At 39.8% G+C, this 16,305-nt stretch overlaps 1 protein-coding gene across 3 annotated transcripts in view; it reads right to left on the minus strand.

Moving 5' to 3' along the window:
* Window positions 1–850: 850 nt before the first annotated feature.
* The window catches only part of ALDH5A1 (aldehyde dehydrogenase 5 family member A1), a 40,670-nt gene continuing 25,215 nt past the window's right edge, over window positions 851–16,305 (minus strand). For all 3 annotated transcript variants that reach the window (XM_044667410.1, XM_044667393.1, XM_044667402.1), the window contains 5 exons: window positions 15,557–15,700; window positions 10,945–11,103; window positions 5,439–5,608; window positions 3,272–3,330; window positions 851–1,144 (listed from right to left, as the gene is read on the minus strand). In XM_044667410.1, the coding sequence (XP_044523345.1) occupies window positions 939–1,144; window positions 3,272–3,330; window positions 5,439–5,608; window positions 10,945–11,103; window positions 15,557–15,700 (738 nt within the window). In that variant the 3' untranslated portion in view covers window positions 851–938. The remainder of the gene's footprint in view (window positions 1,145–3,271; window positions 3,331–5,438; window positions 5,609–10,944; window positions 11,104–15,556; window positions 15,701–16,305) is intronic.

A 16,305-nucleotide genomic window follows, 5' to 3' on the forward strand; every position in this document is an offset into this window, starting at 1 on the left:
GGAAAGCCATTTGCAAACTAGAGTACTTAAATAGCACTCTCCTTTTTCCAAAGCAAGTATTTTTCCCTATCAATATCTGTAGAGAGTTTTAATCTAACAACATCCCCATGAAGCAGGAAGGGGCTTGTACATGACCATCTTGCCAATGGGATGACTGAAGGCTAGAAACAAAATTGCACATGAATAGTTTAGGTGCCCAAGTCTAGGTCTCCTGACTTCCAGGCTGGACTCCACCTTCAAACTCGACAGTTCTCTGCTGCAATCTCCTGTTTATTTCCTAAATAAGGAAAAGAGGTGAAATAGACCCTACACATTTTTTCCCCTTCAGTAAACATGAGTTGTAGACTTCAATTTTAAGAAGTGAGTCAGAGAAAGAAAAAGAGGAAATGTTCCTTCTTTCCACAAAGAAACACAGCCTGTACTATTTCAAATGGTTTTTTAAAATAGGCCAGACTGCACCTCTGTTGCAACGCCCAGGCAGCCAGAATGTGCAAGAAGGCATTTCCTCTGCATCTGCAGTCCCGCTGCCATGCTACGGAGTCTTGTTAGAGGTGAAATGGGCTTGTAATAGGGTTATTCTGGTGCATTCAGGACTAACCATCCACACTTAACCACAGTGTGAGAAAAGTTCTTCTTGCTGAATTATTCTCAGAAGCAGGTGGCAGCACTAGGATGAGGTTAGAAATCACTATCTGAAACTCAACCTCAGCCTCCACTCAAAGCAGGAAGGACACTTACAGGTTTCACTTCTTATTCCATTCAAGTATCAGAGGAATGCTGCAGCTAATGCACAAGATTATGTGGGATTGGAGGAGGTTTTTAAAAATTCACATTTACAGGATAAGGACTCTGAGAGTTTATTAAAAATATATTAGATGGTATTTCTCTACATCTATAGAGGGATTTTCCACCTTTAGCTACAGAACACCAGGCGACTTCTATAAACCACCATAGCACACATACTTCAGTTCTAGATATTCATCGATACCATACTTTGAACCTTCTCGTCCAAGACCAGATTGCTTCACCCCACCAAAAGGGCACTCTACTGTGGACAACAGTCCCTCGTTTACTCCAACCATGCCAACCTCCAGCTGCTCAGCAACCCTCCAGATCTGGGCTGGATTTTGAGAGTAAAAATAACCTGCCATAGGGACAAGAATATTTATGTATCAGAAGATTATATTTAACACCAAGGTCACTCATCATCTTTGTCCTGAACCAGTTATCCTTTTGTCACTGAGGCTTGAAACCCATGGATCTCTTTGGTTCCTCTTCTTTCCTTGTCTCCAATCCTATGTCCATCCAGCCTATCACCAATTCTGGTCAATTCTTGTTCTGTGTCATCTTGGGCAACTAGGTGGCATGGTGGATAGATCCTGAGTATGGAATCCTGCCTTTAGATTCTTAATTACTGTGTCTGAACTCTACCTCAGTTTCCTTTTTTGTAAAATGGGGTGATAACTATAATACCTGCTTCACAAAGTGGTTTTGAGTATCAAAAGAGTAATGTATGTCAACTGCTTTGAAAAGTTTAAAGCACTATAGAAATGTCATCTGTTATTTCTGTTATTTGGTCCAAAAAACTGTCACCACTCTAGCTTATCCTTACACCATGATTTTGCAAAGTGGTCTCATAGAGACCAGGCCTTTCTCTCTAAGGGTTGGTTCCAAGGCAGAAAGGCTGGGCAATTGGAGTTAAGTGACTTGCTCAGGGTCACACAGCTAGGAAATGTCTAAAAACACATTTGAAGCTAGAACCTCCCATTCTAGGCTGGCTCTCTATCCACTGAGCCACCTGGATGCCCCTTTAGCTACATTTCTAATTTAGTAGGTGCCAGGGGGAATGGGAAATCATTCTAAAGCAGAAGTGCTTCAATGATTTTTATGTTATATAATTTTTAAAATTCCAGTATATAAAATTATATACTCATTTTTCCATGGAGGTCCACATTGATATCCTCCAAGGATCACAATCTGCATTAATGAAAAGAGTGCCTATACTGATGAAATCAGAATCTTAAAGTAATACTGTAAATGAAAAAAATTAAAAAAAAAAAAAAAAAAAGGTTCCCAAACCAACGTAGCCAAGATTAGAAAGCAGAAAACTGAGGAAAGAATTTTATAGATAATTTCTCTGATAAAGGTCTCATATCTCAACTATATAGAGAACTTTGTCAAATTTATAAGAATATGAGTCATTCTCCAATTGATAAATTGTCAAAGGATATGAACAGGCAGTTTTTGGATGAAGAAATCAAAGCTCTATATAATCATATAAAAATATGCTCTAAATCATTACTGATTAGATCATTACTGATTAATCAAAACAACTCAGATGTCATCTCACATGTATCAGATTGGCTAAAACAATTGAAGGGGAAAATTACAAATTTTGGAGAATGTGGAAAATTGACACTAATACATTGTTGGCAGAACTATGAACTGATCCAGCCATTTTGGAGAACAATCTGGAATGAAGGAAATTCTGAGTAATATTCTGAGTTTTATATTATATAATTATATGTATTATTGCATATACAATTATAAAACTGTGTGTACATTTTAACTCAGGATTGCCACTATTAGGTGTATTTCCCAAGGTGATCAGGGAAAAAGGAAAAGAACCTATATGTTTTAAAATATTTATAGCAACTCTACAGTCAGTAAATGGGAAGAAGAAACACTTAGAGGGGCAGCTAGGTGGTTCAGTGGATTGAGAGCCAGGCCTAAAGGAAGGAAGTTCTGGGTTCAAATCTGGCCTCAGACACTTCCTAGATCCAGGGCAAATCACTTAACTCCAATTGCCAAGCCTTTGCCATTCTTCTGCCCTGGAACCAATACTTGGCATTGATTCTAAGATGGAAGGTAAGGGTTTTAAAAAAGAAACAGAGCAGTCAGTAAAGTTGGAAGAAGCACTTATAATTTCAGCAGGAGCTGGCCTTGCTATTGGAGTGGGAAGGAAGTTATAATGGCATGTTTGATCTATATTCAGGATAGTTCGCTATTATACTGAACTGCTAACCCTTGCCAGGGATCTCACACGTTACAAGGATAATCAAGGAGCCAGAGAGATTCTGAAACACAAATCCATCACTCCTACGGGAAAAATTAAACACTAGAGGGCTATTGATTATAAATCAGAATCAAAGTGAAAGACAATATAAAAATCAAGGAAAGCAACGAACTGTATTGTTCAAGAAACACCACCTTGTTACCCACAAGGAACTGTCAATCCATCAAAACAAACAAAAACCACTTACAAACTTACCTGCTAAACCCACATCCGCCGAATTGGCAATAGCAAGGGCCTCTTCCTCAGTATCAAACCTGCCCCCAAAAAATGTTGTTTTATTTTTTTTTTAGTTTAAAAAGGACATCAGCAAAATGTGCAAACAAAATTGTCCCTCCTTTCCCTCTTCCCCTCACTTCCCAAATTATGGTCATTCTGTAAATAAGACCAGATAAGCCTGGTAGGTATATAGCAACAAGGTTCTCTGAGATCTCTATTCTGAGGGAAAGATTTAATATTTGAGTTGGGGTGACTGTATTTTAAACTGTCCATTTTTCTGCAATAGGAGTGGAAGATCATAGGATTTAGAGGTGGAAGAGATCTTAGAAGAAGCAAGGGGGCTCAGTGGTTAGAGAGACAGTCCTAGAGAAAGGAGGTCCTAGGGTCAAATCTGATCTCAGATATTTCCTAGCTGTGAGATCCTGGGCAAATCACTTAACCCCAGTTCCCTAGCCCTTGCCATTCTTCTGCCTTGGAACCAATACTTGGTACTGATTCCAAGATAGAAGGTAAGAATTTTTTTAAAATGAGCTAAAGAGAAACCTTAGAGATCTGGCCTGGAGAAGGGAAGGGATTTGCCCAAGGTGTCATTTGATCCTGGGTATTCTACGCTGAAGCCAAGGCTCTCTGCACTACTCAAGATATCACAGCATATACAAGACACTAAACTGAAAATTATTATAGGGAGGAAAAGTGAGCAGACTACTTTTCTTTGGAGTTTACAAATATGTATTACTCCTCCCTTAAACTCCAAATAGGTCTGATCAAGCCTTAGAATCAACCCATTGAGCAGATATGAACATTTCTGCTAATCTCTCTGACCGTACATGACAGGAAGGGAAGTTGTTTATTTGGAAGATGGGGTTACAGAGAGGCACCCTGCACCTCCCTGTAGTGCCCCTGACAATCTATAGGACATCTATTCTAACCCATACCTGGACAAGAATTCCTGCTACAATATCATTCCTGGCATTCCTGAAGGGCTTAGCACAGTCCTAGGAACATAGTGAATACTTAAAAATCATTTTTCCTTTTCTTTCTTTCTTCCTTTTTTCCCTTCTTCCTTCTTTCATTCCTTCCTTCCTTCTCCAATTTAATCCATCTCTATGATATCCCTTCAAATAGAAGATGGTGCACAGATCTAATCTAATGCCTTCATTTTACACATCAAGAAACTATAAGGTCCAGTGAAGGGGTTCCTTTGGGCAGGTCAGGAACTAAACCAAGATGCTCTGACTCTTCCCCCAGTGTTCTTTCAGCATCGTCATTTTGCCTCACTTGTTTTTTAATGTTTCAATAGCCATCATTTTGATCCCTTTTATTCAGGTGCCTATTTCACTAATCCTCTTTAGAGAAGTCATCTATGACCAATCCACCAGCTAAGGTGCTATTTAAATGGCATTTACTGGCTGTGTGGTATTTATGGTTGTGGTAATATGGTACTATTTGCCCATTCAAGACTGATATAAACTGATGAAGGCAGAAATAAGTAAAACCAAGAAGACTATATACATAATGACTTCAACAATATAAATGAAAAGAATTACTAATAATTTAAAAAACTCAACTGAGCTCTGGGTAAATATCATGACCAACATTGGCTTTGAAGAAGCAATGAGAAAAAGCCTCTCTATGTCTCTCTCTCTGTCTCTTTCCTGTATTCTTTCTCTATCTTTCCCTGTGTGTTAGTTTTGATGAATTTGGCTGGCAAGGGAGGGGAGAGGGATATATATTCAGAAATCATGCCAAAACAACATATATTTAAAAAAGAAAAATAAAAAAACTCTGCCTATGCTAATCTCTTTGATAACACCATATTTTCTATTTTTCTTTTCCCCAGGAAGAGTGAAGTAAAATTAAGAGTTTTAAGGACTCAAGTTTCCATTAGAGTGATTAATATTTTTCACAGCTCGAATCCCTCAGCCACCTCCACATTTTTTTCTCTTTTTTGTTTTTGTTTTTTTCTCTTTTGTTAAAACAGAGCATACTTGAAACAGCTCCAAGGCCATCAAATTTCTTTGAATTATCTAACCTCATTCCTGATATTAGGAATACGACTTCTCCCTCTTCATTCCTGATTCCCTGCCATCCAAAAACTTTACTTGGTTTCCCTTTGTCCACTTTAAAACAGGTCTGATGCTCTTACTTAATAACTGGTGCCAGGGGGCCAAAAGTCTCTTCCTGAGAACACAGCATGTCTGTAGTGACGTTGCTAAGTAGGGTTGGCTCAAAAAAGTTTTTCCCAAAGCTATGCCTCTTCCCTCCTGTCACGATGGTGGCTCCTTTGGAAACTGCATCAGACACATGTTTCTCTACCTGGGTGAAACAAAGAAAATAAGGTTTGGAGAAACCAGTTGATAATATTTTTTCTAGGGGGTTACAGAGATACTGAAATATAGATATTTTTAAAGAGCAGAGAAAATAAGGCAGGTAGGGGCATCCCCATACTGCTAGTTACTTTAAATGTGGTATTATATAGAAAGCTGGTTTAAAGATGCGGTGTGCAGTGTTTTCTATAAACCCCATTTCCATCTTAGGGGCCCCTGGAAGCCTTTGCTAGGTCTCTGATGATCTAGCAAATGGAGGCCCCTAAAGGACAATTAACAGATGGCAGTCTTTTCGCTTTAGGAAAATCTCTGGGTCAAAGCACTCCACAGAGGCTGATCCAGCAGAGATCGCTTTTGTTGGCGTAGGAGGCCCTCTTGGCCCATGCCCCAGAAATTCTGGGGAGGTACAGAACCATCTGAAGAACACACAGTGTCCCTAAGACAAGCCCTTGACCTGCTTGCTGCCCCCCGGACTGTGGCCAACCTAAGGAATGACCAATAAATTAGATTAATAAACATTTATTAATAAATATCTCCTAATAGACAAAGCTTTTAATTAGGCGTGGTGCGGGTTAGGGAAGGAACTCTTAGGGGGTGGGGAGACTCTAATCCAGCCTTGGCAGTGCCAAAGGATGTGGTAAATGCCAGTGTTAAGAGTAGGCAGGGGTGGCAGATTGGAGCCTGCATTTTCTTCTGTGTTGAGTTTGTGCCACCTCCCCAGAACTGCCTCCCATCCTGGCCCAGTGGTCCCAGTCCAAGCCTTCAGCCTCAGAATATATGTCTTCCCCGGTGGAGTGCCATTTCATGCAACCAAATGAGAGACAGGGAACAGGTCAACAGCCTCAAAGCTCAAACTGAGAGAGATGACTAAGATACCTTTCACAGCCCTCAGGCTGTCCTTGGGTGAGGGGGAGGTGAGGAACCTCACTCTAGCTCTCTGGGGTTAGAATGCTTTGGTCTAACCACTTTAGGCATTGGGAGGAAGTGGTTGGGAGTGGAAGAGGAAAGAATTACAATTCTATGCATCCATCAATCAACAAGATTTATGGAGCAGCTACAAATGTATGAGTCCGAGTGATACAAAGAAAAAAACAAAACAGCCTTTTCCTTATCAGAAACTACTTCCTCAAGTTGGGGCTATCCTCCAGGGCTCCTCCCTAGACATTAAAGGTATGATTTGACTTGGGATTGTGGCCAGAGGGGTTATTGCTTTTAAGCATCATTTCCTTTGTGTTTTGTGTTTGGTTTTTTTTTTTTTAATTTGGTGACTTTGTAAAGATGGTGACATTTAACCGCCAAAAAACTACAATCTATTATCTCATGCCTACATTAGATTTGTATTTGTGTTTGTTAAATCTTGGCAGTACTAGAGAAAAGATAGGATGTAATTTTCTGTGAGGCCAGTAAACAACCTTGATTTTTAATGAAGAGCAGAATGGAATGACCTGTGGCCAAAGAACAAGAGTCACGAGATATAGTATGCAATGATCTCATCACCCTCCAGATCCAAAGCATCCTGGGCCTCCCTGAAGGGGGCAGGGAAGAGAGAAGGGGCAACTGGGAGTGAAAGAGAGGAGAAAGTGAGATAGACCAAGATGGGCAGAGAGAGAGAGAGAGAGAGAGAGAGAGAGAGAGANCTCCCTCTCCCTCTCCCTCTCCCTGTCTCTCTCCCTCTCCCTCTCCCTCTCCCTGTCTCTCTCCCTCTCCCTCTCCCTCTCCCTGTCTCTCTCCCTCTCCCTCTCCCTCTCCCTGTCTCTCTCCCTCTCCCTCTCCCTCTCCCTGTCTCTCTCCCTCTCCCTCTCCCTCTCCCTGTCTCTCTCCCTCTCCCTCTCCCTCTCCCTGTCTCTCTCCCTCTCCCTCTCCCTCTCCCTGTCTCTCTCCCTCTCCCTCTCCCTCTCCCTGTCTCTCTCCCTCTCCCTCTCCCTCTCCCTGTCTCTCTCCCTCTCCCTCTCCCTCTCCCTGTCTCTCTCCCTCTCCCTCTCCCTCTCCCTGTCTCTCTCCCTCTCCCTCTCCCTCTCCCTGTCTCTCTCCCTCTCCCTCTCCCTCTCCCCCTCTTTCTCTCATGAGAGACAGTGCTGTCAGTTAGGGGTAGAGGCTTTGCTGCATCCACCATCAGACCTGGGACTGGAGTCTGTAGCCTGGTGGTCTAGCTCTGGCTTAACCTTCAGGACCCAACCTAGCAATATGAGACAAAGAGCTCAGACATATGTTGCACTTGGTGGTACAGATGATATGTAGGAACTACATTGTCTAGGCTTACTCTCACTGAAGGCTGAGGTGGTAATGGGGAAAGTGTTTCCCCAAAGTGTGAAGGAGAAATGTTTGTACTAATATATCTTTGAAGTAAATATCCCTTTATGAAATCTAACTGATTAAATGAATTTGTCAGCTAATCACTGGTGGCTAACAGTGGGGAGAGCACACCCTAAATGGGAACATTAGAGAAAGACACAACCTGACTTCTCGGGGATACCCTCTAGAACTGGGATAAAGAGATGTAGCTGGTTTCATTTTGAGAGAATGAGGCCAGAGAGTACTTGCTTTCCTTATAGAAAAGAACAAATGCTATACCCTATTCTAGCCAAGAATCATGGCCAAATTGGGGAGAAAAATGCAAATGGGAAAGATGGTCATTTCCCCTGACCCTAACTTATTAAAAAGATTTACTATGTAATTTTATTTTTGGCATAAACTACAAGTACAAGTACAAGGATACTTCAGTATATTTTACTCAAGGCTACAACCATTTTCTATCCTTCATTCTTCCTCTAGCTTTCTTTATCTTTTAAAGCAACCCCCACAATGAAGACAAATCACTTAATAATAATGGTAATAAAAGAAATATAAGTCTACAAAAAGCTTTTCATACATGATAGCATCTGAGCCTCCTAACTTCCTAAAGAATATATCCACATTAATTGTCCCCATTTTAGAGATAAGGAAATTAGGGTTAATTCATTGACTTGTTTCTGGTCACATGAGCTAGGAAGCATTGGAGGTGGGAGTTGAACTCCAAGTCTATCATTCTATCCACTACCCTGCACTACTCTTTCTAAGGTTCAGGTCTCTCAGCTTGCTTCAGTGGTTGAGTCTGGTATTTTTAGTCAGATGGTATAGGGATGAGGAACATGGCGTGCTTTGCTTTGTGATTCCCAAAGGAGAGAGTTGGAGACAAACCACAGAAAGCATTTATTCCTGATAGTCACAACAGGGGTTTACATGGGGAGAGAAGAAAGAATGCTGCTTCAATTACCCTTTGTGAACCATCAGGGACACAAGGAATTAATGGTTCTTTTTTCCATCTGTTATCCCTCTCAGCTTGCACTGAGAGACCAAAGCAAAGGCATTGAGTTTGACAATGGAAATCTATCCAACTCAAGACCACTTTCACACATATCCTCCCTCGCCCTCTCTTCCCCCCAAACTTCTTTTTGGAACTAATTTACTCCAAGGTCTTATGAAAATTAAAAGAGTAGAAAAGCTCTCCTACATCTCAATGTTTCAACTTGTTTTCAGAAGGGACAGATGAATGTGATTTTGGTGTGTTCAGCTCAGTTGCTAAGCAGTGAGAGCTTGGCAAGAGCCACATCATAAAGAACCCTTCCCTAACTTGTTCCCTGGTATTCTCCAGGGACCTCCAAAAATTCCGGTGATTTGGCATTTTCCACTTTGGTGTGGCACAGCTGCCAACTTTTTGGCTATTATGTTTTTTCACTCTGGACAGGTCCCAAACTACAGGCTTCTCATCCCTCCTACTCTCTGCTGAGATGACTGCTGCCTCCTGTTTTTCTCTCTCTTTTGTATTCACATTCCACATCTTATTTTTCTGGCTAGCTGCTGCTGCTGCTGAGAACCATGATTTTCTCTTTGATTTTAAAGGTCCTTCTTATAAGAAAGTGGTAGTGTGATGTAGACAGAGAGGTGGCCTTGTGGTCAAGATCTGGGCTCTGAGTCACATACTGGCTGGGTGACTCTGGCTAGTCATTTAATCTGTGTCCTAACAGGTGACTTTTCCAGGGATTCCCTATACCAGTGAAATCACAGGTCTAATTTCTGTTCCCATAAGAGCAAACCCCTCAGGTAACATGTTGTATTCTTAGGTTAGCAAGGAATCCCTCAAATAATTCTAAAAGGAATTTAATAGACAGGAAAGAAAGTATAGGAAAAATCTTCCCAGTTGTAATAATCCAAAAGTATGACATTTAAGTTTAAATTGTCAAGAAACCCATCCTCTCTCAGTTTATACTTTACCTCTAAATCTAGAGCTAAGGAAGTACTTGGGATTCTATCTCCCCCTGCTGGAAATTTTAGGAATTCAATGAATTTTTGAAAGAGTACTAAAAGGGACGGATGAAAAAACAATTTATAAGAGGAGGAAATAAGATACCAAACCCAATGTTTTAGCCAGTACAAAAACTTGTTCTCAAAGTCTTCCTGCCTTCCTTCTAAGATGCTTAATAAACATTATAAACAGGGTTTCATCACCATAAGCCCTGGAGGGAGGGAGGACCAGAGATTATAGTATTATCTCTGTTTTGTAGCAAGAGAAAGGGAGGTGCAGAACTCAACTTCAGTGGGATTTATGGGGAAAAGCTAGAAAAAGAACCTAGATTTCCTAACTTCCAGTCTCACAATCCATGTTCCAGGTGATATATTGCCAAACTCAAGAAGTAAATGAAAGCTGACTATTCTCTGATTTCTTATGACTACCTCTTTCATCCCGGTTGTTGGACTTTTTGAAAATCTTCAGCTTTTTTCCATTTTCAATCAATTAATCAAAGTATTAGACAGTGAATTAAGAAAGTACATGAAGTGATAAGACTTTAAAGAAGTAGGAAAGGGAAAGACCACGGGGAGTCATTATTGTTCCAGACTCATTTCTCCTTCAGAGAAATAAGGACATAGAGGACAGAGAGACATAAAGGACAGACAACATCACTGAGAAGCCAACCAACCATCTCTCAGCCTTTATCCCAAACTAGTAGATATTAGCTATGTGTAACTACATTTTCCATGAGATCTTTCCTGATCCCCTTCACTTGTCTATGCCTTCCCCTCTAAGATTATCTGTGAGCATGTTGAATGGACTTGTATATGTTTATGTTCTCTCTTTAGAAGGCAAGACCCTGGAGGCAGCAGCTTCTTTTATTTTTTCTTTAAATCTCTCCAACATTTAAGCATAGTGCCTGGAACAGTAAGAGCTAAATAAATACTTGCTGACTGACTTCTTCCACAGCAGATTTAATGACTGACAAAGATCTATTACAGCTGGATTAACCATGTTAACATTGAAAACAGAGACTAAGCTTTAACTGATTCACTTACTTTTTCCACTGCTTTTTCATTAATCAATGGACCTTGGGTGGTTCTTTCTTCAAATCCATGACCTACGTGCAGCTCTCTCTCAATGGCTTCAGCAAATTTCTTCACGAAGGAATCATGGATCCCCTTTTGCACCAAGAAACGATTTGAGCAAACACAAGTCTAAATATAAAAGGGACAAAACAAGGGAAAGGTTGAAAGCTGTTGAATTAAGTTAATAATCCCTGACTGTTGCCTACTAAAATTCCCATTAGAGTACCCAGACCTAGTTTATTCTCTCTCCAGGCTTAGCTTTCCAAGTAAAAAGTATCTGGAGGCTTGGGTGACATTGCATTACTTCTCCAACCTGAAAACAAAATAAGGAATACAAATGGCATTTTTTCCAGCCCCAAGTTCTCTTTTATCTATTTACCAAAAACTAAAATCCAAGAAGCAAGTAAAGTGGGCCCACTTGCACCCTGACAATCAATGGAGAGAGCTGAGAATAAATATCAAGAGGTCAGAAGGGAAAGAAATATTTATAAGTACCTACTATGTGTTAGGCACATTTCTCCTTCAGAGAAATAAGGATGTAGGGACAGAGAGCTGGCAACATCACTGGGGAACAATCAACCACCTGACAGCTTTATCCAACGCTAGCTGATATTAGTTATTTGATAAATAATGAAATTTGAGATTTTTGAATGGCATATGGGCCATTCTCCAAGTCTCTTTGAATTCCTGAAAAAAAGACATCTCACTTTAAGCCATATCCATAAATATCTGGTTTTGTTGGCTTCAAGCAGCAATGTTACCATCCTAAATTGAAGTTTAATTGTAGAGCATTCTGTGTTCCCAAATGGTCTGTTCATCAATGGTATTTTGTTTTTTAAGCTGTGCTGCCCTGGACAAATTCTCATTTTTTGGTCTTTGTTTATCTGCAAGGCGAAAAACTTGGATAGGAGGATCTCTAAGGTCTCTTCTGGTTTTTAAAATTTTGCAATATCTAGACAGTTAAATTATAAATATTTTATTTCCTCTCATCTTTTTTTATATAGTTTTATTTCTTGATCTCAGTTTAGAAACATTACTTCCTATAGTGGAGGAAGACTAGGTTTAAATCCCACCATGGTCACTTAATAGTTACCTAGGAGCAAGTCGATCTCTTACGGCCTAGGATCATAGATTTAGAGGAGAAAGGGACCTAAAGGATCCTATACATTTTATAGTCTAGCTCCCCTTCAAAAGAAATTATGGTCTAGAAAGGTAAAATACTTGTCCAACATCCTATATTTATTAAATAGTTGCTGTTATTCAGTTATGTCTGATTTTTTGTGACCCTGTTTGGGATTTTCTTGGCAATGATACTGGAATAGTTTGACATTTCTTTTTCCAACTTATTTGATAGATGAGGAAATGGAGGCAAATAGGGTTAAATGACTTGCCCAGGATTTCCTAGCTAGTTGGTGTCTGAGGCAGGATTTGAACATCTTCTTGACCCCAGATCTGGCACTCTAATTGCTGTGCCACCTAGTATTTGAACTTGGGTTTTCTAATTCCAAACCCAGAGCCCTTTTTGCTAACCCATCCTGCTTTCCAAACATATATTGCAAATATATTTAAGTTATAAAAACCCAAGCCAGTATTCTTGAGATGTTTAATTATAAAGATGGATTGGGGGATAAAACTAAAAAGGTGAGCTGAAGCCAAATGGTTACAATTTAACTGTCTAGACATGAGAACATAAATTTACTGAAAGGGACCTTAGAGGTCATCAAAACTACCTCTCTCATTTTACAGGTGAGGAACTGAGACTCAGATAGGATAAGTGATTTGCCCAGAGTCTCTCTGCAAGTGAGAATTTGGTGCATCATTCAAACCCAGCTCCTCTTGCCCAAAAAGTCCAGTACTCTTCTCATGGTAGCACAATGCTTTTATTCATTTACTGTAGACTCTCATGACTTAAGATGCTTATGAAGCATTTACAGCTGGCAACTTACATTCTTTTAAGAGTACAGTCCTTTAGATCCAGCTATAAGAGTTCATCAAATATATTTTATTAATGTCTGAACTCAGGTAACTCACTTTCCCAAGAACCACATGCAAAGCTGTCTTTGCTGATAATTGTGATGGCAGCAGAAACAACAACATTCCCTGCACCACTCTTAATGTTTGAATAGCACAGTGGATAAAGCGCTAGTTTTTTGAGTTAGAAAGAATTGAATTCAAATCTCCTTTCAGACACTCATTAGCTGTCTGACCCTGAACAAGTCATTAAAAGTTTCTTTATTTGTAAAATGAGAGCATTGGACTCAGTGGCTTGAAAAGACTTTGGGTGCCTGTGGGACTAATTCTAATTATATAAGCCCAAGACTGAAGTATTGACAGGCAGTATTGTTTTAGTTCCCTTAAGATTCCCACCTTCTTTTTTCTTTCTGATACAAAAAAACCTTAGATTTTAGTAATTCAGGGCTAGATTATGAGGGATAAGACAGGCTAAATAGCAATGACCCAGGACAATTCTGAGAAACTTATGAGAAAGAATGCTCTCCACATCTAGAGAAAGAACTGTGGGAGTAGAGATCCAGAAGAAAATATATAATTTATCACTTTTTATATGGGTATAGGATTTAAAAGATTATTCTTATTATAAAAATTAATAATATGGAAATAGGATTTGAGTGATAATATATGTATATTCCATTGAAATTGCTTGTCAGCTCCGGGAAGGGGGAGGGAAAAAAGGAAGGAGACAACAGGAATCATGTAGCCATGGAAAAAAATTTAAAAAGTTTAAAAAAAAGGCAAAATAGGGAAAGTCAGGTTTCTCTTCATCCACTGCTAGATGAAGGCAGAGATAGGATAGGGTCAGATTTGTGATTTCAATACTCTAGGAAACTCCTAGGTAAAATTCTCTCCACCTATGTAGGTCATTACTTTCTCTTGAAGTTTATGATCTTAAAAGAGTTGCTTCATATCAGATCCATGATACTTATTAGTAAAATAGAATCTGGTAACTATATTTCAATTTAATTGAATTCCTTTTGTAATCCTATGTATCTTATTTTATGCATGGAAAAACATTGTTCTAGGGCACCTGGTGGCTCAGTGGATTGAGAGCCAGGCCCAGAGAATTTCAAATCTGGCCTTAGACACTTCCTAGCTGTGTGACCTTCGGCAAGTCTATTTGCTAATTGCCTAGCCCTTCCCTCTCTTCTGCTTTGGAACTTATACAAAGTATTGCTTCTAAGACAGGAGGTAAGGCTTTAAAAAAAAGAAAAAGAAAAGAAAAACTGAGAAGGGAGGCAGACTCCTAACTAGATCACTTCAGCCATTTCAGCTGTGTCTGACTCTTCGTGACCCCATTTGGGGTTTTCCTGGCAAAGATGCTAGAATGGTTTGCTATTTCCTTCTCCTTGTTGTTTTAAAGATGAGGAAATTGAGGCAAACTGAGTAAAGTGATTTGCATGGGGGTCTCACAGCTAGTAAGTGCCTGAGGTCAGATTTGAACTCAGGAAGATGAGTCTTATTCCCCACCTGGCACTCTACCCTCTGTACCACCTAGCTGTCTTTACACAGATTGCCATCAGTCCAAGACAAACAGGTGAAGAATCTCTGGAAAGAGGGCAATTTGGAATTATGCCCAAAAGGCTCTAAAAGAATGAAAATATTTTGATCCAGCAATACCACTACTAAGTCTGTATCCCAAAGAGATTAAAAAAAAACAAAAAAAAACTAGGAAAGACATGTTTGTACAAAAATACTTGTAGCTGCACTTTTTGTGGTGGCAAAGAATTGGAAATGAAAGGGATGTCCCTCAGTTGGGGAATGGATGAACAAATGGTGGTCTATGTGGTGATGGAATACTATTGTGCTATAAGAAATGATGAACAGGATGATTGCAGAAAGAGCTAGAAAGACCTCCAGGAATTGATGCAGAGTGAAATGAGAAGAACCAGGAGAACCTTATACACAGAGACTGCAGTATTGCGGAATGATCAAATATAACAGACTTGGTTACTAATAGCAATACAAAGATCCAGAACAATTTTGAGGAACTTATGAAAAAGAATGCTATTCACTTACAGAGAAAGAACTGTGGGGGTAGAAGTGCAGAAGAAAACAGATGATTTATCACTTCTTTATTTGGCTTTATAAAATTATTCATTTACAAAAATGAATAATATGGAAATATGTTTTGTGTGATAATGCATGTATAACCCAGACCAAATTACTTGTCAGCTCCAGGAGTGAAGAGGGAAGAAGGGAGGAAGACAACATGAATCATATAACTTAGGAATACTTATATGGAAATTTACTTATATAGAAAATAAAATAAAGATAAAAAAAAGAATCTCTGGAAAAACATGGGACTTTATATGCAAACATCCAGTGCTTCTTCCATAGCTTAAGAAGTAAAAAAAAGTAGACTTAATAGTGATAAAACAGTACCAAATTTACAAATTAACATTAGAGTGGGAACTTAACCAAGGGAAAATGTTTAATGGGGAAAGAATAAAGGATGAGGTAGAAATGGAAGGAGGAAAAAAATTTGAAAAATAGATATTCAAAATCATATTCAAGGCAGAAACAGGGTCTTCAGATACAAATTTGAGAAATAGTCTTGAGGACTCACCTGCCCGGAATTTCTGTATTTGGAAGCCAGGGCCCCTGCCACTGCCTGGTCCACATTGGCACTGTCAAACACGATAAATGGGGCATGTCCCCCCAGCTCCATGGAGACTCTCTTCACAGAGTCAGCAGCATAGTGCAACAGAATCTGCAGTTACAACAGAGAGCCAACTATGAGAACAGGCTGATGCTCTGAATCCGCAGGCATGGAATTAGTGGCCCAGGAGGACAAATGGATGGGGAAGGCCTGATGCTCTATCAGGTGCTCACTGTGTGTTGTTTGGTACAGAGGTAGAGAGCAGCGGAGGCAGGGAATGCCATGATATTTATTTCTAGTTTGGTCCCTGCACTGCCATGATGCTCAAGTGACCGATGCACCTTCAGCAGAGCCTCTATTTTTCAGAAGGCCCTTCCTGACTGGCAGATTCAGTTTTCCCTTGATTCCATCTTACCACTCTCCTTTTTTAGGCTGCTTAAAAATAAATCCTTCTTTTTAAATTATTTCCCCAAGGGTTAGGCTAGGCTCTAGTGGGGAATTACAGGGCAGTGCCTGGTAGTCAATGGGGCAGCTTGAATTTTGCTTTGAGAAGATGGGGAACACTAGTGGTCTGCCACCCTTGACAACTCAGTCTGGTGGCCAAGCAATGTAGACATCTGCCGGGCTTGAATTGTGAGAGTCTCCAATCCCATCTCTGAGGTCTCTCTCTTTTTTACACAATAACATTTTATATTTCATATAACCAACCTCTTAAA

Source organism: Gracilinanus agilis, chromosome 1 (genome assembly GCF_016433145.1).
Source record: "Gracilinanus agilis isolate LMUSP501 chromosome 1, AgileGrace, whole genome shotgun sequence".
NCBI classification, from domain to species: domain Eukaryota; kingdom Metazoa; phylum Chordata; class Mammalia; order Didelphimorphia; family Didelphidae; genus Gracilinanus; species Gracilinanus agilis.